General features: G+C 46.1%; 2 protein-coding genes across 3 annotated transcripts in view; one reads left to right on the top strand and one right to left on the bottom strand.

Moving 5' to 3' along the window:
• Positions 1–2,132: 2,132 nt before the first annotated feature.
• Positions 2,133–17,718, bottom strand: C3H2orf49 (chromosome 3 C2orf49 homolog). The gene is made up of 4 exons (XM_077296669.1): positions 17,588–17,718; positions 11,172–11,338; positions 8,606–8,957; positions 2,133–2,660 (listed from the first exon to the last, which is right to left on the bottom strand). The coding sequence occupies exons 1-4, from the start codon at positions 17,687–17,689 to the stop codon at positions 2,604–2,606; spliced, it is 678 nt and encodes a 225-aa protein (XP_077152784.1). The 5' UTR covers positions 17,690–17,718; the 3' UTR covers positions 2,133–2,603.
• Positions 17,719–17,905: 187 nt separating this feature from the next.
• Positions 17,906–24,181, top strand: part of TGFBRAP1 (transforming growth factor beta receptor associated protein 1) — a 71,711-nt gene continuing 65,435 nt past the window's right edge. The window contains exon 1 of one of the 2 annotated variants that reach the window (XM_077296662.1): positions 17,906–18,045. The gene's annotated coding sequence lies outside the window, so the exon portion shown is untranslated. Of the gene's footprint in view, positions 18,200–24,181 lie in introns of both variants that reach the window. The other variant, XM_077296663.1, reaches the window with a different exon arrangement.

The raw sequence follows: 24,181 nt of genomic DNA, 5'->3' as shown, positions 1-24,181 counted from the left end.
ATATACGTTCCAAAGTGGGGGGGGGGGGGAAGATTCCCTCTAAGTTTTGAATAAACCTGCAGAATAAAGATATGTCAAATATACCAAATGATATCTCAGTGTATTTATTGTACAGAAATAAAAATTAATAAAATATAAAAGTGGTATTGAAATAACTAACCTACAAAATGAAGATAAATTATACGCTGTTCACCAATCTGCACAAATTAAGTTTATGCTGTAATAAAACAAAATTGCCGTTTTTCATTACATTCGTACCCATAAAGAGATAATAAAAATTAGTTAATCATATGTAATCCAAAATGTTGCCACTGATCAATACAACTCATTTCACAAAAGAAAAAAAAAAAAAAAAGTCCTCGAAACAGCTACATTAATTTAAAAGTAAAAATAAAATGATCGCTCCTGGAATGAAACAATAGGAAAAAAAAATCATAATAAAAAAAAGGTTAGCTGTGTTCTAAATGCTGTCCTGAATTCTAAAAATAAACAGGTGATACATGTCCAATCATTTCTAAATATATTGGGGCTGATTCATCAAAACCGGCGCAGTGCAAGCTGACGCTATGCCAGTATTGACAAAGCACACGGTGCCAAATTCGTTAAGAGGGGCACGCTACTTAATGAATTTGGCACCTCTGGTAAGTAGCGTGGACACGCCAGAAATGCTACTCCAGGTCAGGGACAGGGAATGGAGCCATGCCCTTGCCCCCTCTCCAGCCATGCCCATGGAAACCTGAAAATTACAAAAGTCACAACATTTTTTAACAATTTTGGGACTTTTTGGTGTAAAAGCTTTGATGAAAGGGCCTCACTTATTTATTTTTATAATAAAACAATAAAAGATGCTAATAATGTTGACCACAACTCAACTGCATTAATCTATTTATGCTTTTCTAACCAAACTTTTAAATTCATCAACGAAGCAGAAAACACTAATTACCTATACACAATAAAATGTTAGATTGGTTGGGGCGGTCATTGGTGCTAATGTCACATCACATCTCCAACTACAGAACTCCCTGTGCCTTTCTATAGAGCTAAAGTCAGGTGCGCACCAAGCGCCTGTGTGGCATTTGAAAAGACATTCTTTTGCGGATGGACTTCCTTTAATGGAAACCAAGAAATTCTGACTAAGCCAATTCATTTTTCCTTTGCGTTTCCATCACTTTTAGCATCCTTCCCAACTGAACTATAGGGGCCATTGAAAATACCAGAGAACAAGACAGAACAGGAAAAATGCTAGTGTGAACAGCCTTACTTGTATCCTATAATACTATCTCCGTTACCGTGGGCTGACATTTAGATGGTATTAGTACGCAAGTTTGCTTTAGGCTACGATCGGACGGCCGTAGATTCTGTCATCTGAGAGAATTGGGCCTGTTTGATCCGATTCTCTTGGATGAGAACAAAATGTTTCCATTCCACGAGTCTGCGGAAATTGGACTACACTCAGGTGTCACCCGAAAATTGTGCATCAGCACTAACCCCATTGAATAATACTGGTCTGAATGAGATCCCATTAAAAAAAAAAAAAAAAAATGGATAACACTTGTGCGATATATACGCTGGTATGAGCGAGCTCTTGGGGTGATAATCATGAATAGAGTTGAGCACATTTTTCAAACTTTAGTTCCAATTACGATTGGTGGCAAATATTGTATTTGCAATATTCTGCAAACACAGCCGAATGTCACTGGAGTCAGTGGGAGAAGAAATTACCAAATATTTTCAGAACCGATCATCAAATATAAAATCGTCACAAATCGTACCAGTACGGCACGAATATGTCAAATCCAGACTCGGCGGCCGATTCCGAACATATTCGCTCAACTCTAATCATGAGCACCGAGTTTGAGGACACAATAATGGTTACTTGTTATAGTCTGAGTGAACCACTGAATTACAAATGTTCTTATTTATTAATATTTTTGGGGAATATTTTTCAATAGATTTTTCATTCATATTAAAAAAATATAATCACGATATTTTTGTGAATGACTAGATATAATTGCTGTCCAATTTTTTTAATTTTTTTTGTAATGTGTTCATCCTGTAGCTTTGGACTACTGGAAAAACAAGACGATTTTTATAGACAGACACTGATATTTATTGTACCATAGTTAGAAATGTTTTATTTTTTTTTACATGTCCTAAAGAAATCAGTATGAAGCGGTACTTAATTACTTTACCAATTACTAAGCCCATAAATCCCGCAATCCAAAAAGGTGTCCTCACAAAGAATAAAAATGACACCGCAATCCAAACAATTTAATAATATAAAAATAATAGTCATGTATTAACAGTTCTAAGAAACACACTACAATCACTAATAGGACCGTGTCAGTCTTCTTCTCCCCTCGCTCCATTGTCATAAGAGTCCACAGTAATAAATTAGTAACTGAACGTCTTAGGATGTGATCTACATGAGAGCGAGGGCTGCTGTTCTTGAAGAAAATGTCTAAGGTGAGAAACACTGAATAGATTCATGCACCGGAAACATTTCCTCTTCTGGTAGAAAAGTGTTGGCAATGTCTGTACATTTTTGCATCCATCATTCATCCAGGATTGATGTCCTAAAATCAGATCTCCTTCAGGTAAACTCATGGCCATGTAACATGGTGGATCTTCTTCTTCGCCTCTGTAGGTTTCTCCTCATTCTGGAAGAGAACGGGAAATTCTTAACGTGCCAATGATAAGAGTTCAGAAATTAGTAGTTTTACATATTTTTTCTTTTAATCCAAGACTCCTCAGCGCCTGGCGCATTACCAACTCCTCACTATTAGTTTATGGTTGCCACTATACAGGAACATTGCAGTAAACACGACGCAAGCACTAAATTCTCTAACAAGTACAATACATGTTCGATAATACTCTGCAGCAGTGATGTCAAGACTGCAGCGCACATGAATGCTGCAGGCAATCACTGGGCTCTACGTTGGCAGAGCCGATTGCCTGCGGTGGTCAAGTGCGCTGCAATGGTAACATTAAACCCGCAGCCTGTCAAAGATCAGAGAAGCAAGTAAGGTGTTGTATGTTATTTTCAACAAGCGCAATCTGATGCTCATGATCCAAACATAGTCCCGGAAATCCCATCTAATGGAAGTCAAGGGTTGGCAACTATTGTACAATATTTCATAGATATGTGATGCCTAAATAGGATATTTTTAAGTTCTTTGAAATAAGAGTATTTAGTGTCCTTTGTTTTATACTTCACTGGTCTCCGGTTTTCAATAACGGTCCAGAGATCTGAGTAGCTTTACTTCTATAACCTCCATTTTCCCCTCCAACCCCGTTCTCCATGTCAGCATAAGCTGAGATAGAAAGGCAGTTGATTAGCTAATGAACTGAGCCCGACAGGCACCATCTATCAAGCAGGTCATAGAAGGAAATGGAAAGGAAACGGTGTGGGACCCAAGGAGGACATGGAGCTCCTAGAAGGCAGAACTGCGCTCAAAACGATAAGGTAGAGGAGCTTTAGCGATTAAAGTGCACAAATCATTTCAGTAACTGCTTTTCTTTAATCTCGCTGGACTAAACCTTTAACCCCTTAGTGACAGAGCCAATTTGGTACTTAATGACCGAGCCAATTTTTACAATTCCGACCACTGTCACTTTATGAGGTTATAACTCTGGAACGCTTTATCGGATCCCGCTGATTCTGAGATTGTTTTTTCGTGACATATTGTACTTCATGTTAGTGGTAACATTTCTTCGATATTACTTGCGATTATTTATGAAAAAAAGGGAAATATGGCGAAAATTTTTAAAATTTTGCAATTTTCAAACTTTGTATTTTTATGCCCTTAAATCAGAGAGATATGTCACGAAAAATAGTTAATAAATAACATTTCCCACATGTCCACTTTACATCAGCACAATTTTGGAAACAAATTTTTTGTTAGTTAGGGAGTTAAGGGTTAAAAGTTGACCAGCAATTTCTCATTTTTACAACACCATGTTATTTTTAGGGACCACATCACCTTTGAAGTCATTTTGAGGGGTCTATATGATAGAAAATAACCAAGTGTGACACCATTCTAAAAACTGCACCCCTCAAGCTGCTCAAAACCACATTCAAGAAGTTTATTAACCCTTTACGTACTTCACAGGAACTGAAACACTGTGGAAGAAAAAAATGAACATTTAACTTTTTTTTGCAAACATTTTACTTCAGAACCATTTTTTTAAATTTTCACAAGTGTAAAAACAGAAATTTAACCACAAATTTTGTTGTGCAATTTCTCCTGAGTACGCCGATACCCCATATGTGGAGGTAAACCACTGTTTGGGCGCACCGCAGAGCTTGGAAGTGAAGGAGCGCCGTTTGACTGTTTCAATGCAGAATTGGCTGGAATTGAGATCGGACGCCATGTCGCGTTTGGAGAGCCCCTAATGTGCCTAATCAGTGGAAACCCCCCACAAGTGACACCATTTTGGAAACTAGACCCCTTAAGGAACTTATCTAGATGTGTGGTGAGCACTTTGAACCCCCAAGTGCTTCACAGAAGTTTATAACGTAGAGCCGTGAAAATAAAAAATCGTATTTGTTTTCACAAAAATGATTTTTTCGCCCACAAATTCTTATTTTCACAAGGGTAACAGGAGAAATTAGACCACAAATTTTGTTGTGCAATTTCTCCTGAGTACGCCGATACCCCATATGTGGAGGTAAACCACTGTTTGGGCGCACCGCAGAGCTTGGAAGTGAAGGAGCGCCGTTTGACTTTTTCAATGCAGAATTGGCTGGAATTGAGATCGGACGCCATGTCGCGTTTGGAGAGCCCCTGTGTGCCTAAACAGTGGAAACCCCCCACAAATGACACCATTTTGGAAACTAGACCTCTTAAGGAACTTATCTAGATGTGTGGTGAGCACTTTAAACCCCCAGGTGCTTCACAGAAGTTTATAACGTAGAGCCGTGAAAATAAAAAAAATAAAAATCGCATTTTTTCTACAAAAATTATCTTTTTGCCTCCAAATTTTTATTTTACCAAGGGTAACAGGAAAAAATGGACCCCAGAAGTTGTTGTACAATTTGTCCTGAGTACGCCGACACCCCATATGTGGGGGTAAACCACTGTTTGGGCGCATGGCTGAGCTCGGAAGCAAAGGAGCGCCATTTGACTTTTCAATGCAAAAATTGACTGGAATTGAGATCGGACGCCATGTCGCGTTTGGAGAGCCCCTGATGTGCCTAAACAGTAGATACCCCCCAAAAGTGACCCCATTTTGGAAACTAGACCCCCCATGGAACTTATCTAGATGTGTAGTGAGAACTTTGAATGCCCAAGTGTATCACAGAAGTTTATAATGCAGAGTCGTGAAAATAAAAAATATTTTTTTTTTTAACAAAAAAGATTTTTTAGCCCCCAAATTTTTATTTTCACAAGGGTAACAAGAGAAATTGGACACCAATATTTGTTCTCCAATTTGTCCTGAGTATGCTGGTACCCCATATGTGGGGGTAAACCACTGTTTGGGCACACGGCAGAGCTCGGAAGAGAAGGAGCGCCATTTTGGAATTCAGACTTTGATAGAATTGTCTGTGGGTGTTATGTTGCGTTTGCAGAGCCCCTGATGTACCTAAACAGTAGAAACCCCCCACAAGTGACCAAATTTTGGAAACTAGACCCCCTAAGGAACTTATCTAGATATGTGGTGAGAACTTTGAATGCTCAAGTGCTTCACAGAAGTTTATAATGCAGAGTAGTGAAAATAAAAAAATATTTTTTCCCCACAAAAAAGATTTTTAGCCCCCAAGTTTTTATTTTCACAAGGGTAACAGGAGAAATTGGACCCCAAAAGTTGTTGTCCAATTTATTCCGAGTACGCTGATGCCCCATATGTGGGGGTAAACCACTGGGCGCACGGCAGAGCTCAGAAGGGAGGGAGCACCATTTGACTTTTTTAGCGCAAAATTGTCTGTCGTGTTTGGAGAACCCCTGATGTACCTAAACAGTGGAAACCCCCCAATTCTAACTCCAACCCTAACTCCAACACACCCCTAACCCTAATCTCAACCCGATCCATAATCCTAATCACAACCCTAACGATAATCACAACCCTAACCCCAAAACAGCCCTAATCTCAACTCTAACCATAACCCTAATCAAAACCCTAAATCCATCACACCCCTAACCCTAATCTCAACCCTAACCTCAAACCTAACCCTAATCCCAATACACCCCTAACCCTAATCCCAACCCTAACCTTAACCCAACCCTAACCCTAATCCCAACCCTAATCCCAAACGTAACCCTAATCCCAACCGTAACCCTAATACCAACCCTAATCCAAACCCTAACCCTAATCCCAACTCTATCCCTAACTTTAGCCCCAACCCTAACCCTAATTTTAGCCCCAACCCTAGCCCTAACCCTAACTTTAGCCCCAATCCTAACACTAAATTTAACCCTAACCCTAGCCCTAACTTTAGCCCCAACCCTAACCCTAAGGCTACTTTCACACTTGCGTCGTGTGGCATCCATCACAATCCGTCGTTTTGGACAAAAAACGGATCCTGCAAATGTGCCCACAGGATGCCTTTTTTGCCCATAGACTTGTATTACCGACGGATGGCCACACGTCGCGTCCATCGTGCACTGGATCCGTTGTGTTTTGGCGGACCGTCGTCACAAAAGAAGTTCAATGTAACCTTTTTTTTGTACGTCGCGTCCGCCATTTCCGCGCATGCGTGGCCGTAACTCTGCCCCCTCCTCCCCAAGACATAGACTGGGCAGCGGATGCGTTGAAAAACTGCCCACGTTGTGCACAATTTTCACAACGTGCGTCGGTATGTCGGGCTGACGCATTGCGACCGCCCCGCACCGACGCAAGTGTGAAAGAAGCCTAAGGCTACTTTCACACTAGCATCGTACTCGGCCCATCGCAGTGTGTCGGGCCGACGTACCGACGCTAGCGTTGTAAGCGCCGCACAACGGGTGCAGAGGATGCTGTTTTTTCAACGCATCCGCTTCCCCATTGTGAGGTGCGGGGAGGCGGGACACGTCGCACAAAAAAAGTTACATGTAGCCTTTTTTTGTGCCGACGGTCCGCCAAAGCACGACGGATGCGACGTGTGGCAATCCGTCGCAATGTGTCGCTAATGCAAGTCAATGGAGAAAAAAACGCATCCTGGAAGCACTTTTGCAGGATGCGTTTTTTCTCCAACGACGCATTGCGACGGAAGCCAAAAAACGCTAGTGTGAAAGTAGCCTAACCCTAACCCTAGCCCTAAATTTAGCCCCAACCCTAGCCCTAACCCTACCCCTAACCCTAATTTTAGCCCCAACTCGTCTCTCCTGCCGGCCGGCAGATGGCGGGCGCACTGCGCATGCGCCCGCCATTTTCTTTGCAGAGGAAGAAGCCGGCCGGCAAGAGGAGACGCAGGAGGACCCGGGGACACTTGGTGAGTATGATAGGGTCCCCGAATCCCCCTATTTCTCTGTCCTCTGATGTGCAATCACATCAGAGGACAGAGAATTACAGATCGCTTTTTTTTTTTTTTTTGCGGTCGCCGGTAAACAGTTAATTACCGGCGATCGCAAAACAGGGGTCGGTAAAAACCGACCCCGATCATGTTCTTTGGGGTCTCGGCTACCCCCAGCAGCCGAGACCCCAAAGATCTTCCGGGTGCCGGGCGGCGGGCGCACTGCGCCCGCCATTTTTTCCCGGAAAAAAGATGGCAGCGCCCATCGGGAGCCACGAGGAGCACCGGGGGAGATAGGTGAGTATTGGGGGGCTATTGGGGGCCATCGGGGACACTATTTCTCTGTCCTCCGATGTGCGATCACATCGGAGGACAGAGAAATTAAATGGCAAATCTTTTTTTTTTTTTTTGTTGCGACCGCCGGTAAACGGTTAATTACCGGCGATCGCAACTCGGGGGTCGGTAAAAACCCCCCGAATCATGTTCTCTGGGGTCTCGGCTACCCTCGGCAACCGAGACCCCAGAGAAAATCCGACTTTGGGGGGCGCTATTCACTTTTTCCACAGCGCCGTTAATTAACGGCGCTGTGGTTTAAGTACCCTTAGCGGCCGCCGTTAAAAGGCGTATCGGCGGTCGTTAAGGGGTTAAAGAATATTTGCAGAGATATTCTAAAGATATATTATCACTGAATTTCTGCAGTAGTAAGCCGACCACATCTGAGCAACCCCTGGACACATACGCACTGAACAGTACAGCAGGACTCCTACAGAACTCATCAGCATAGAGCAGTGTTCCCCAACTCCGGTCCTCAAGAGCCACCAACAGGTCTTGTTTTCAGGATTTCCTTAGTATTGCACAGGTGATTGAATGCTTGCCTGCCCAGGTGATGCAATTATCACCTGTGCAATACTAAGGAAATCCTCAAAACATGACCTGTTGGTGGCTCTTGAGGACCGGAGTTGGGGAACGCTGGCATAGAGGATGAGAAAGATGCACTTACTACAGGGGAATGAACGTGAGTTCAGAGTACATTATAGAAGTTCTGGCTCGCTTTTCATGCTGACCGATGTCCTATATTACTGTTGTATACAAGTACACTCCAAAGGCCTTTATCAACTAGAAAGATGCTAGCGTATTTAGTTGCATTTACCAATCCACGACGTAGATACATACCATCACATCCGCGTCCTCCTTTGGAGCGGCCCTTTTTATTTTGACACTTCCACTGACTGGTGACTGGAATTTTACTTTCTCTGTTGCTGTGTTAGACCCTGGCCTGGTGGTAGTTGAATGTTCATGGTTTCCAGAAGGGACCTTGGCTTCTTTGCTGGCCGATGAGCTATTTTGGTGGGGCACAGGACTGGTGGGCACTGTTCCTGATCTTACTAATGTGCTGCTTTTTTCTGTGCTTGACTGATGGAGCCGCTGAGTTGCATGTCCATTCTCTGTCTTTTTCACCTTTATGCTTGTGCTGGTGGAGGCCCCATCAAATACTATAAGAGGGCGTTTTCTGATATTTTCAGCACTGGAACAGAAATACTGTTCATAGTCATTATGTAAGTTTATATTTGCATCAATCACATTTCAATTATGCTGTAGAAGGCTGAAATATTAACAAGTCTGCAGAGAAAACAAGGAGAACGTAAAAGCAGAACACACTGGTACAGCACTGCGACAAGCAGCCATATGTACAGACAGGTTGTGTAGATGCTGCAAAATAGGACAACTCACCACGGCTTCTGGCTGTCCCACTGGCCATATGCAATTGTTGCTTTACCTTTCACTAAGTATAGGAGTCGTCCCAAGACAAATGCCATGGCATATCTATATGCTATGGCTAGAATGAAGTAGCATCTGCATCATTAACCCCTTTCTGCCATCGGAAGGAATAGTACATCCGATGGCAGATCCCATGCTTTGATGAAGGCTCCCGCGGTGAGCCCACATCAAAGCCCGGACATGTCAGCTATTTTATACAGCTAACATGTGCCCGCAATAGTGGCAGGTGGAATCGCGATCCACCGGTTGCTATTAACTAGTTAAATGTCGCTGTCAAATGCTGGCATTTAACAAGCGCTTCCGGCTAGAAATGAGCACACCGGTGACCCCCGTCACGTGATCGGGGGACATCGGTATAACAACCAGAGGTCTCCTGAAGACCTCTATGGTTGTTGATGCCAGATTGCTGTGAGCGCCACCCTGTGGTCGGCACTCATAATGCTGTAATTCTTCTACATAGGAGCGATCTGAGCATCGGTCCTATGTAGCAAAGCCGATCAGGCTATGCCAGCTTCTAGCCTTCCATGGAGGCTATTGAAGCATTGCATAAGTAAAAAAAAACAAAAAAAAAGTTTAAAAAAAAAATATAAAAAGTTCAAATCACCCCCCTTTTGCCCCATTCAAAATAAAAAAAAATAAAAATCAAACCTACACATATTTGGTATCGCCGCATTCAGAATCGCCTGATCAATCAATAAACAAAAAAAGATTAACCCGTTTCGCTGAACGGCGTAGCAAGAAAAAAATTCCAAATGCCAGAATTACGTTTTTTTGGTCATCGCGACATTGCATTAAGATGCAATAACGGGCGATCAAAAGAACGTATCTGCACCAAAATGGTATCATTAAAAATATCAGCTCGGCGCGCAAAACATAAGCCCTCACCCAACCGGAGATCCTGAAAAATGGAGATGCTACGGGTCTCGGAAAATTGTGCATTTTTTTTTTTAAGCAAAGTTTGGAATTTTTTTTTCAACACTTACATAAAAAATAACCTAGACATGTTTGGTGTCTATGAACTCGGAATGACCGAGAGAATCATGATGGCAGGTCAGTTTTAGCATTTTGTGAAGCTAGCAAAAAAGCCAAACAAAAAACAAGTGTGGGATTGCTCTTTTTTTGCAATTTCACCGCAATTGGAATTTTTTTCCAGTTTTCCTAGTACACGACATGGTAAAACCAATGATGTCGTTCAAAAGTACAACTCGTCCCGCAAAAAATAAGCTCTCACATGGCCATATTGACAGAAAAATAAAAAAAGGTATGGCTCTGGGAAGGAGGGGAGCAAAAAACGAAAGCGCCACACCGAAAAAAGCTCCGGGGGTTAAATTGCAATGACCCCTGTCTTGTTTACTTCATACAGTCTGCAAAGGCAGACCAAGTGTCCAAAGCCAAGCGGAACCAAGAGGTGATAAATGGTGGTTAACTAGAGAGAATTACGGATAATCAAGCTTCAAGATTTAAAACCTACGCATTTCAAACGGGATAATCCTGTCATGTCTGAAACGCGTTGGTTTCTCCTTCAACACCTTGTTTTAAGTGTAACCAATAAATGATTAAGTTTAACTACTGGTGTTCCTAATCTTGAAAGCGGATTATCCGTATTTCTCTACAGTAGTCCAAAAAACACCTGGCGTTGGTGTGGTTCCCTGCTGCAGAGTTTTCCACATCAGAGAGGTGAGCTGGTGTCTGCTTTAATAAGCTTTGGTTACCTTACTGCTATCTTTCATTTATTACAGCAGTCAAGACTGTTCTATTCAACAGGACAGCCAGCTATGTGAAGGACTTACCCAATCTACAGCAGCAGAATGGTAGTAATTTTCTTCAATGAAGACTATGTGTAAAGTTGCTAAATTTTGAACTACGGAAGCAAATGAACAATAGCAAAGTCAGGGCAAATGTCTCTGCACTAAGCTTTCCTTTATATCTTTCCTGGTGCCCAGAGTACCAGGAGTCTCACCTCTTCTTGTATGGCTCTTCATGTTTCTTTATTCCCTTCTTACTTTCCATCAGTTTACCCCATCGGTTCTTGGGTAATTGTCTTTGGGGTAGAGGCATAGCATGCTGGACAAACAGCTCTGTTAACTTCTCCTTGTCATTCACAGAATCTTCAACTACAATGTTTTTCTGAAACAAAAATCAAATATTAGATATTTGTTAAATACTTAAAACATGCTGATATGTAATACAGTGAGGCTCCATTTACGTCCACGTATGTAGAAAACAAATGTACTCTCGCTACTAGTAAACAATCAGTAAGCTGTTACAGATTTTATTCCTATTATTTGGACATACATACTTTTTTACTTTCATCATAATAAACTGCTAATTACATATTTTTTGTCATTTAATTTAGTGCATCATTGATTCCATGGGGCTGTACATGAGAGAGGGGTTACATACAAAATACATACGGTATATATCTCGTACAGTAGATCACAGAGAACAGACTGGTACAGACGGGAGAGGGCCCTGCCTTTCAGGGCTTACAGTCTACAGGATTACGGGGAAGGAGACAGTAGGCTGAGGGATGGCAGTGGTGAGGTGGCAACAGTATCAGCACAGAGTGTAAGCTTTCTTAAAAAGATGGGTTTTCAAGTTCCCCTGAAAGTTCCTAACGTGGCAGATAAGATGTGTTGGGACACAAGATGTGGGGATACTCGGGAAAAGTCTTGGAAGCGGTTGGGTGAGGGGCGTATGTGTGTGGAGGAGAGAAGGAGGTCTTTACAGGATCGGAGGTTACATGTTGGAAGATTAGTTCGGAGATATACGGATGAGACAGATTATGGACTGCTTTGTAAGGGAGTGTTAGCAGTTTGAACTGGAAAAGTTGGGAAATTGGGAGCCATGGAAGAGATTTGCAGAGGGGAGAAGCAGAAGCATAGCGTGGAGAGAGGTGGATTAGTTGGGCAGCAGAGCTAAGGATGGAGTGGAGAGGGTGTGCTAGCCTGGAAGGACATAGGAGGATATTGCTATAGAGGAGGCAGTAGATGATGATGAGGGCATGCACTTTTAGTAGTTTCAAGGTTGAAAAAAGGAAGGATTCAGGAAATATTTTTGAGTTGGAGATGGTAAGAGCTTGAATGTGTGGTTTGAAGGACAGGGTAGAGTCGAGGGTTACTCCAACGCAACTGACTTTCGGTACAGGGGAAAGCATTATGTCATTTACTGTGATGGGTGAATAGGGTAGATGGATGCCAGATTGTAGGTCGTCAAAGAGTGAGTTAGAAGAGAGATGCGAGGAAAGTTCAGCATGGATATGTTTGAGGAGTTTGGAGGCGAATAGGAGCAGTGAAATGGGGAGAAAGCTGGATGCAGAGATCGGGTCGAGGTATGGTTTCTTCAGGAGATGTGTGAATGTGGCATGTTTTAGAGCAAAAAGGAAAGTACCAGAAGTTAGAGATAGGTTGAAGAGGTGGATTAGGGCCAGTAGAAACGTGGTGGTGAGATTGACAAGGAGGTGGAAAGGGTCAAATGCACTAGTGGGGAGGTGTGAGTGGGACAGATGAGCAAGCTCTCCTTCAGTGATGGTGGGGAGTAAGGTTGATGGAGGAGCAGGGGCCTGATATTTAGGGCTTGTTTCCACTTGCGAGAATCACGTCCGTGTCTCGCATGTGGAAACCAAGCTCTGGCGCCGGCACTTTGGAGCGGAGCGTGCAGCTCCATGTGTTCCTACGCGGCCGCACGCTCCGCTCTGGACTGCCGGCGCCACAGCTTGGTTTCCACATGCGAGACACGGATGTGATTCTCGCAAGTAGAAACAAGCCCTTATAGGGATTGTGGTGGATGGTCAGTAAATGTGAGACAAATTCGTCTGCAGAGAAGAGGGGGTTCTGAGGGGGAAGTGGAGGGCGGAGGAGTTAAAGGGTGTTGAATAAAGACGCTACAAGGGTGGTGAAGTAATCCTGTTTAGTAATGATTGGCAAGTTTGCTTGGTACTGGAGGGAGCAGAAGAGAGAGAGGCACTGTCTGTGTTGTGAAAATATGGAGGATAGTGGTAGAATAGATTCAAAGGACGTGTGTGTGCCAGATTTCTAAGTGGGTGCGCTACTTGCTGGACATGGGGGGGATGTGAGGAGGACAGGGATGCAAAAATGAGTACATGGAGGTCATATAGGGAGCAGAGACCGGTGATGATAAGGTCTAGTGTTTGTTCGGCAGTGTGGGTGGTTGTGGAGGACCACTGAATAAAACCAAAATGATGAAGTAAGTGACAGGAGCTTGGAGGCTGCAGACTGGCTGTCAATGAGGATTTTGAAGTCACCAATGACAATGGTGGGAATGTCAGCAGAAAATCTAGAAGCTAGGTGGAGTTGTCAATAAAAGGTGGTAGAAAGGCCTGGGGGTCCGTAAGTGGAGGTTAGAGGGAGAGTATATACAAACAGAATGCACTTCAAAAAGAAGCAAGGACGAGAGGGTAGATGTGGGAATGAGTTGAAGGTGCAATTGCTAGAAAGGAAATGACCCACTCCTCCACCTTGTCTATTGTCAGGGCGATGTGGGTCCAGTGATAAAGATCATAACACAGCACAGCAAGGGAGGCTATTTCGACGAGGTTTCAGCCATGCTTCGGTGAGGTCCAGGAAGCATATATTGCGAAAGGTAAAGAGGTCATGGATGGATTGGAGCTTACTGTGGATGGAACGGGAGTTCCAAAGCACTCCAGAGAAAGGGTGCGGCGGAGTGGGGGTCAAATTAATGGGTTTTATGGTGCAGAAATTGTGGTATTTTCTAGTAGGAGGGATATTTAGCGGGGGGGGGTATCATCAACTCTGGAGGGTCTAGAATTGGGAGATGCATCAAGGAGAGTAGCCAACTTGCTTTGTGTTTTGGTAGGAGGGATGTGAGGTTGAGGTGCAGGTCTGGAGAACAGGTAAGGTGTGAGGGTAAGAGAAAAGGTGAGAATTGTTTGGAGTGCATTGGGGTCTAAGGATATCGATGGGGAGCAAGAGTGCTTTCAGACTGCAGTTTGGCACCCGTTTTTGCTGTAGGGGCTTACGTCTGAACCACCCCACAAAACGTGATTCGGGCATATGTCCAGATGGGGCCAAAGACATTAAAGGGATTCTGTCACCTTTTTCGTATATAAGCTTCGGCCACCGCCATCAGGGGCTTCTCTACAGCATTCTGTAATGCTGTAGATAAGCCCCCAATGTAACCTGAAAGATAAGAAAAACAAGTTAGATTATACTCACCCAAGGGTGGTCTGGTGCAGTCCGGTCCGATGGGCGTTCGCAGGTCCGGGTCCGGCGCCTCCCATCTTCATGCGATGACGTCCTCTTCCTTGCTTCCTGTCGTGGCTCCTTGCAGGCGTACTTTGTTTGCCCTGTTGAGGGCAGAGCAAAGTACTGCAGTGCGCAGGCGCTGGGCCTCTCTGACCTTTCTCGGCATCTGCACACTGCAGTACTTTGCTCTGACCTCAACAGGGCAGACAAAGTACGCCTGCAAGGAGCCGCGACAGGAAGCAAGAAAGAGGACGTCATCGCATGAAGATGGGAGGCGCCGGACCCGGACCGCGATGTCCATCGGACCGGACCGCCCCCCAGGTGAGTATAATCTAAGTTGTTTTTCTTATCTTTCAGGATACATCGGGGGCTTACCTACAGCATTAAAGAATGCTGTAGAGAAGCCCCTGATGGCGGTGGCCGAAGCTTATATTCGAAAGCGTAGGTGACAGATTTCCGTTAATTGTGCCAACAGAGTGAAGGTGTACTCTGTTGTGCATCATTTTCAGGCATATATGTCTACTGGAGATGAACACTCAGATGTAGTAGACTGAGTCTGGGTGTCTGTCTCCAGTAGACGTACATGCCCGAAAATGATTTTGGCATATTTTTACACTTTTTTTTTTTAGTATACAGGATATTTAATTCAAAGATCAAATTTGGAGGTTTTTTTTTTTTAACAAGAAACACCTCAACAATTAACATTATACTTGTTTTTCCATGTGGAAAAGACCACCAGGTGCATTAGAGCAATAGGAAACGTATTCAAAGTGTCTGTTCTCACAACAAAAAAAACAAACTCTTCAAATACTCTTGCAATAAGATGCCTTTCATGCCAATGAGAAAACATGTTTATAGTGTACAAAGTGCTGCATTTTTCTATATGTTAAAAGAAGCTACTTCAATTCTTGAGGCTTCACTGCTAAAAAAAAAAAATAAATAAAGACACCAAATTGGAAAAGGGAAGCAGAAAAAAAACTACCAATACAGAAAAACTGCATAAAGAAATAACAAAAATTGCTAACGAAAAAAACTTATTTGGACGCACATTTTTTTCAGACAAAGAAATCCATGCATAAAATCCTCCAGAGTGAACATACCCTCAGTAGACCAATATAATCAGCATATGAAAACCACATCTACAAATCGGGGTCAGTTGGTGAAAGGAGCTTTAGGAGTATCCCATTATCATGGTGGACACAGTGTCGTGCAATGTGCCATCATTATCACATTGGGAAGAAGAGGCCGATGACCGGAGCCATGATTGTCAGCAAACCTCTAACATGCTTAGGAAAAGACTTGCTGCACAATTTACAATTCCAGCTGTTCTTGAGGCACAATGATGACTATGCCCATATAACTGGCACATGATCCAAGGCTAAATTTCCAGCCAAGCCGTGCAGCAGACATGTACAAGTATCCACTGGTGATAAGACGACCTGGTGGGAAATGTTCCATACACTGGAGCGTGGCTGTATGGGAATAGTACGGGGAAATGTATGGGGGCTGTATGGGAATTGTAAGGGAATTGGATGGGCGAGTATGGGGATGGATGGGCGAGTATGGGGATGGATGGGCGAGTATGGGGATGGATGGGCGAGTATGGGGATGGATGGGCGAGTATGGGGATGGATGGGCGAGTATGGGGATGGATGGGCGAGTATGGGGATTGTATGGGAGAGTATGGGGAATGTATGGGAGAATATGGGGAATGTATGGGAGAGTATGGGGATTGTATGGGATAGTATGGGGATTGTATGGGGATAGTATGGGGAATGTATGGGATAGTATAGGAGAGTATGGGGAATGTATGGGATAGTATGGGGAATGTATGGGATAGTATAGGAGAGTATGGGGAATGTATGGGATAGTATAGGAGAGTATGGGGAATGTATGGGATAGTATGAGAAATGTATGGGGAATGTATGGGATAGTATAGGAGAGTATGGGGAATGTATGGGATAGTATGGGGAATGTATGGGATAGTATAGGAGAGTATGGGGAATGTATGGGAGAGTATGGGGAATGTATGGGATAGTATAGGAGAGTATGGGGAATGTATGGGATAGTATGAGAAATGTATGGGGAATGTATGGGGATAGTATGGGGAATGTATGGGAGAGTATGGGGAATGTATGGGATAGTATAGGAGAGTATGGGGAATGTATGGGATAGTATGAGAAATGTATGGGGATAGTATAGGGAGAGTATGGGGAATGTATGGGATAGTATGAGAAATGTATGGGGAGAGTATGGGGAATGTATGGGGATAGTATGGGGAATGTATGGGGATAGTATGGGGAATGTATGGGAGAGTATGGGGAATGTATGGGATAGTATAGGAGAGTATGGGGAATGTATGGGATAGTATGAGAAATGTATGGGGAATGTATGGGAGAGTATGGGGAATGTATGGGAGAGTATGGGGATAGTATGGGATAGTATGAGAAATGTATGGGGATAGTAAAGGGAATGTATGGGGATAGTATGGGGAGAGTATAGGGAATGTATGGGGAGAGTATGGGGATAGTATAGGGAATGTATGGGGATAGTATGGGGAATGTATGGGATAGTACGAGCAATGTATGGGGAGAGTATGGGGAATGTATGGGATAGTATGGGGAATGTATGGGGTAGTACGAGCAATGTATGGGGAGAGTATGGGGAATGTATGGGATAGTATGGGGAATGTATGGGATAGTACGAGCAATGTATGGGGAGAGTATGGGGAATGTATGGGGATAGTATGGGGAATGTATGGGATAGTACGAGCAATGTATGGGGAGAGTATGGGGAATGTATGGGATAGTATGGGGAATGTATGGGGTAGTATGGGGAATGTATGGGGTAGTATGGGGAATGTATGGGGTAGTATGGGGAATGTATGGGATAGTATGGGGAATGTATGGGGTAGTATGGGGAATGTATGGGATAGTATGGGGAATGTATGGGATGCAGGTTGTCATCAGATCAGACCCAGGAACCCGGCTGCTGACAATCAGTAGTCAGGAGGCTCCCAGCGGCCCCTGGACATGGCAGAACAGTGACTTCTCGCTGGCATGGAGACCATGGCATATAACCCCAGTAGAGCAGATGACATGACAGCATGGCTGTACCCCGGAGGTGCCACCAGGACATATGGAAGTCTCACCTGCCCCAGTGACAGCAGCAGGAAATCCCTGGACAGCAGCTCCGGATGCAACAGAAAATCACTTTCCTGCTCCCCTGCCCTACCACCAACAGCAGCCATCATTAATCCTTCCCACCAAACCTTGCGGCCACCGGAAGTGGCATCATGGGTGTCGTGAAATTCGGTGCCTTTTCGAGCTAGGTGACTGCGCGAACCAGAAGCACCGAATGCCCATGTGCACAGCTGCTCGCCACAGAACAGGCCTGGCGGGCTAAGGAAATATTAATGTACTAGCCTCTACCATAAAGCAGTATACCCAGTGCCCACAGGAAACATGGCCGCCGGCGGTCTCAGCAGAGGATATCACGTGAGCGCCTCCAATGGCAGGATAGAAGGTCACGTGTCACTGAAGTGACGCCTCTTTCTGTAACACGTGACAGTGACAGAGAGGAGGCCCGGGGCAGCCAGAGCACAGCCAGGTACCGTCCCCCGTACACCCTGATATCCCGATATACGAGTGCTGTATCGGGACCCGCAGTGCTGGGGACCCTGCTATGGGCAGTGACACGTACACAATACATAGTGTGTGATATACGTCCATACCTGGGGCAGCCAGCGGTGGTCGCTGGGCAGGTGAGCCTCCGACTGGGTGCAATACTGTATGTATATAATGTGTACATACACACGCCTGGGTGCCATCCTGTGCCGCTGTGTGCCCCTGCTGGCTGCGGTGGTGCCTGTAGGAATGGCACTGATACTTATAAGGGGTATACTAACGTGCCATGATGTGTCAGTGCTGACGCTTGTCTGTAGGGGGCGACACTTCCAGCTCCTTCATGGGTGCTTTCGGCATTGCAGGTGTAGTAGAGGATGTAGGAAGGCTGAGAGCAGTAGTGATGGCGTATTACTCGTTATCCCGATAAACGGAAGGGGCTGAAGGGATTTCTCCTCCGTGGTCTTAGGCCCCTTTCCAGGGCCGGACTGGGACTAAAATTCAGCCCTGGCATTTGAAGTCACACAGGCCCACTTGTCGCATGGTTACTGTATAATATCTTTGTACACTTGTAGGCTACAAGAAGTGAGGGGAGTGTAACACGACTATATAACATATAATTACAGCTGTATCCAGCATTACAGCTCAGCCCCCATAGACTGTAATACAGCACAGCCCCCATAGACTGTAATACAGCACAGCCCCCATAGACTATAATACAGCACAGCCCCCATAGACTGTAATACAGCACAGCCCCCATAGAATGTAATGCAGCCAGCCCCATAGAATGTAATGCAGCACAGTCCCCATAGAATGTAATGCAGCACAGCCCCCATAGAATGTAATGCAGCCAGCCCCATAGAATGTAATGCAGCCAGCCCCATAGAATGTAATGCAGCACAGCCCCCATAGAATGTAATGCAGCCAGCCCCATAGAATTAAATGCAGCACAGCCCCATAGAATGTAATACAGCACAGCCCCATAGAATATAATGCAGCACAGCCCCATAGAATATAATGCAGCACAGCCCCATACAATATAATGCAGCACAGCCACCATACAATGTAATGCAGCCAGCCCCATAGAATATAATGCAGCACAAGCCCATAGAATGGAATGCAGCCAGCCCCATAGAATATAATGCAGCACAGGCCCATGGAATGGAATGCAGCCAGCCCCATAGAATATAATGCAGCACAGGCCCATGGAATGGAATGCAGCCAGCCTCCATAGAATGTAATGCAGGCAGCCACCATACAATATAATGCAGCACAGCCCCCATAGAATTTAATGCAGGCAGCCCCCATAGAATGTAATGCAGCACAGCCCCATAGAATATAATGCAGCACAGGCCCATAGAATGGAATGCAGCCAGCCCCATAGAATATAATGCAGCACAGGCCCATGGAATGGAATGCAGCCAGCCCCATAGAATATAATGCAGCACAGGCCCATGTAATGGAATGCAGCCAGCCCCATAGAATATAATGCAGCACAGGCACATGTAATGAAATGCAGCCAGCCCCATAGAATATAATGCAGCACAGGCCCATGGAATGTAATGCAGGCAGACACCTTACAATGTAATGCAGGCAGGCAGCCCCCATAGAATGTAATGCAGGCAGGCAGCCCCCATAGAATGTAATGCAGGCAGGCAGCCCCCATAGAATGTAATGCAGGCAGGCAGCCCCCATAGAATGTAATGCAGGCAGGCAGCCCCCATAGAATGTAATGCAGGCAGGCAGCCCCCATAGAATGTAATGCAGGCAGGCAGCCCCCCATAGAATGTAATGCAGGCAGGCAGCCCCCCATAGAATGTAATGCAGGCAGGCAGCCCCCCATAGAATGTAATGCAGGCAGGCAGCCCCCCATAGAATGTAATGCAGGCAGGCAGCCCCCCATAGAATGTAATGCAGGCAGGCAGCCCCCCATAGAATGTAATGCAGGCAGGCAGCCCCCCATAGAATGTAATGCAGGCAGGCAGCCCCCCATAGAATGTAATGCAGGCAGGCAGCCCCCCATAGAATGTAATGCAGGCAGGCAGCCCCCCATAGAATGTAATGCAGGCAGCCCCCCATAGAATGTAATGCAGGCAGGCAGCCCCCCATAGAATGTAATGCAGGCAGGCAGCCCCCCATAGAATGTAATGCAGGCAGGCAGCCCCCCATAGAATGTAATGCAGGCAGGCAGCCCCCCATAGAATGTAATGCAGGCAGGCAGCCCCCCATAGAATGTAATGTAGGCAGGCAGCCCCCATAGAATGTAATGCAGGCAGGCAGCCCCCATAGAATGTAATGCAGGCAGGCAGCCCCCATAGAATGTAATGCAGGCAGGCAGCCCCCATAGAAAGTAATGCAGGTAGGCAGCCCCCATAGAAAGTAATGCAGGCAGGCAGCCCCCCCCCCAATAGCTCCACAATCCAGTCATCACTCATTGATAAAAAAAAACAAACACTCTACTCACCTCTCTCCTCGTGTCCCGCGCTGCTCTGGCTCTGGTCTCAGCAGTCGCAGTCTGCCCGCCCGGTCACACAGCAGGTGCGCGATGATATGACGTCATCGCGCACCCGCAGTGTCAGCGGCAGGCAGAGCGGGGAATGATGGGAGAGGAAGCGTCAGCAGATGCTCTCTCCTCCATCATTGCATTCAACTGTACCGGCGTCTGACGCCGGTATAGTTGAATGCGGGGCCGGGAGTGTGCCGCGACAGCGTGGGGAGTGTGCCGACAGCGGCACATTCGAGCGGCCCACTACTGCCACCGGCCCTTCTGGCATTTGCCAGAACTGCCCTATGGCCAGTCCGGCCCTGCCCCTTTCACACATCAGGTTTTTGCCGTCAGGCACAATCTGGCGAGTTTTGAAAAAAACATCCGTTTTTTTCTCATAGGATTGCGCCTGATGGCCACATGTTTCATCCGTTTTTTGCTGGATCCGTCAAAAATTATTTTTCCGGTGGAGAAAACATACAGAGGAACAGTTTTCCTGTCCGGCGAAAAATGCACATCGACGGTTTCAGCAATAAACGGATGAAAAGTGGGGTGAAATGACTGGATCCAAGCTACCGATTCCGTTATTTTTACACTGAGCATGCCCCGTAGCTTCGTTATCCATTCTGGAGTCTCTCCCTCTCTTCCTCTTCCCGGAACAGGAAGTCCAAACTCTAGGCCCGGTAAGCAAAAACGGATCCAACGCATCCGTTTTTCACAATTTGCACCAGATCCGTTTTTTTTTTTTCAAAAATAGCCGGATTATGCCTGAAGGCAAAAAACTGATTGTGAAAGTAGCCTTAGGACTGCAATGCAGCATTACTCCCCAGGACCCTCCTGGATTTCGGCATTACTCCCCGGGACTCTCCTGGATTTCAGCATTACTCCCCAGGACCCTCTTGGATTTCAAAACGGATCCAACGCATCCGTTTTTCACAATTTGCAACAGATCCGTTTTTTTTTTCAAAAATAGCCGGATTATGCCTGAAGGCAAAAAACTGATGTGTGAAAGTAGCCTTAGGACTGCAATGCAGCATTACTCCCCAGGACCCTCCTGGATTTCGGCATTACTCCCCGGGACTCTCCTGGATTTCAGCATTACTCCCCAGGACCCTCTTGGATTTCAGCATTACTCCCTGGGACGCTCCTGGATTTCAGCGTTACTCCCCAGGACCCTCCTGGATTTTGGCATTACTCCCCGGGACCCTCCTGGATTTCAGCGTTACTCCCCAGGACCCTCTTGGATTTCAGCATTACTCCCCGGGACCCTCCTGGATTTCAGCATTACTCCCCGGGACCCTCCTGGATTTCAGCATTACTCCCCAGGACCCTCCTGGATTTCAGGATTACTCCCCAGGACCCTCCTGGATTTCAGCATTACTCCCCAGGACCCTCCTGGATTTCAGCATTACTCCCCAGGACCCTCCTGGATTTCAGGATTACTCCCCAGGACCCTCATGGATTTCAGCGTTACTCCCTAGGACCCTCTTGGATTTCAGCGTTACTCCCCAGGACCATCCTTGATTTCAGCATTACTCCCCAGGACCCTCCTGGATTTCAGGATTACTCCCCAGGACCCTCCTGGATTTCAGGATTACTCCCCAGGACCCTCCTGGATTTCAGCATTACTCCCCAGGACCCTCCTTGATTTCAGCATTACTCCCCAGGACCCTCCTTGATTTCAGCGTTACTCCCCAGGACCCTCTTGGATTTCAGCGTTACTCCCCAAGACCCTCTTGGATTTCAGCGTTACTCCCCAGGACCATCCTTGATTTCAGTATTACTCCCCAGGACCCTCCTGGATTTCAGCGTTAGGCCGGCGTCACACTGGCGTTTTAAACGGCCGAGTGCAATGCGATAAAAAATCGCATTGCACTCGGACCAATGTTAAGCTATGGGGCAGCTCCCACCAGCCGACTTTTTGTCGGCCGTTTTCCTCGGTCCGAGACAATCGCAGCATGCTGCGATTGTCTCGGACCGAGGAAAACTCTCGGCTCACTCGCACCCATATAAGCCTATGGGTGCGAGTGAGACAACGGACATCACTTGGATATCATCCGAGTGCTGTGCGTTATAAGCGGACCTCAGCAATGGAGGAGATGGAGAAATTCATTCCTCCGCAGCTGTGCTCCGATCCTCCCTGTGCGAGAGAATCGGAGCACAGACGCATGACACTCGGCTCCTGCTCTGCTACGAGCAGGAGCCGAGTGTCATTAGCATATCGCATCGGATGCAATATGCCAGTGTGACGCCGGCCTTACTCTCCAGGACCCTCTTAAATTTCGGCATTACTCCCCAGGACCCTCCTGGATTTCGGCATTACTCCCCAGGACCCTCCTGGATTTCGGCATTACTCCCCAGGACCCTCCTGGATTTCGGCGTTACTCCCCAGGACCCTCCTGGATTTCGGCGTTACTCCCCAGGACCCTCCTGGATTTCGGCGTTACTCCCCAGGACCCTCCTGGATTTCGGCGTTACTCCCCAGGACCCTCCTGGATTTCGGCGTTACTCCCCAGGACCCTCCTGGATTTCGGCGTTACTCCCCAGGACCCTCCGGGATTTCGGCGTTACTCCCCAGGACCCCAATAGCTCCACAATCCAGTCATCACTCATTGATAAAAAAAAACAAACACTCTACTCACCTCTCTCCTCGTGTCCCGCGCTGCTCTGGCTCTGGTCTCAGCAGTCGCAGTCTATCCGCCCGGTCACACAGCAGGTGCGCGATGATATGACGTCATCGCGCACCCGCAGTGTCAGCGGCAGGCAGAGCGGGGAATGATGGGAGAGGAAGCGTCAGCAGATGCTCTCTCCTCCATCATTGCATTCAACTGTACCGGCGTCTGACGCCGGTATAGTTGAATGCGGGGCCGGGAGTGTGCCGCGACAGCGTGGGGAGTGTGCCGACAGCGGCACATTCGAGCGGCCCACTACTGCCACCGGCCCTTCTGGCATTTGCCAGAACTGCCCTATGGCCAGTCCGGCCCTGCCCCTTTCACACATCAGGTTTTTGCCGTCAGGCACAATCTGGCGAGTTTTGAAAAAAACATCCGTTTTTTTCTCATAGGATTGCGCCTGATGGCCACATGTTTCATCCGTTTTTTGCTGGATCCGTCAAAAATTATTTTTCCGGTGGAGAAAACATACAGAGGAACAGTTTTCCTGTCCGGCGAAAAATGCACATCGACGGTTTCAGCAATAAACGGATGAAAAGTGGGGTGAAATGACTGGATCCAAGCTACCGATTCCGTTATTTTTACACTGAGCATGCCCCGTAGCTTCGTTATCCATTCTGGAGTCTCTCCCTCTCTTCCTCTTCCCGGAACAGGAAGTCCAAACTCTAGGCCCGGTAAGCAAAAACGGATCCAACGCATCCGTTTTTCACAATTTGCACCAGATCCGTTTTTTTTTTTTCAAAAATAGCCGGATTATGCCTGAAGGCAAAAAACTGATTGTGAAAGTAGCCTTAGGACTGCAATGCAGCATTACTCCCCAGGACCCTCCTGGATTTCGGCATTACTCCCCGGGACTCTCCTGGATTTCAGCATTACTCCCCAGGACCCTCTTGGATTTCAAAACGGATCCAACGCATCCGTTTTTCACAATTTGCAACAGATCCGTTTTTTTTTTCAAAAATAGC

This window comes from Ranitomeya variabilis, chromosome 3, assembly GCF_051348905.1.
Source record: "Ranitomeya variabilis isolate aRanVar5 chromosome 3, aRanVar5.hap1, whole genome shotgun sequence".
Taxonomy (NCBI): Eukaryota; Metazoa; Chordata; class Amphibia; order Anura; family Dendrobatidae; genus Ranitomeya; species Ranitomeya variabilis.
This window is presented reverse-complemented; position numbering and strand designations above follow the sequence as displayed.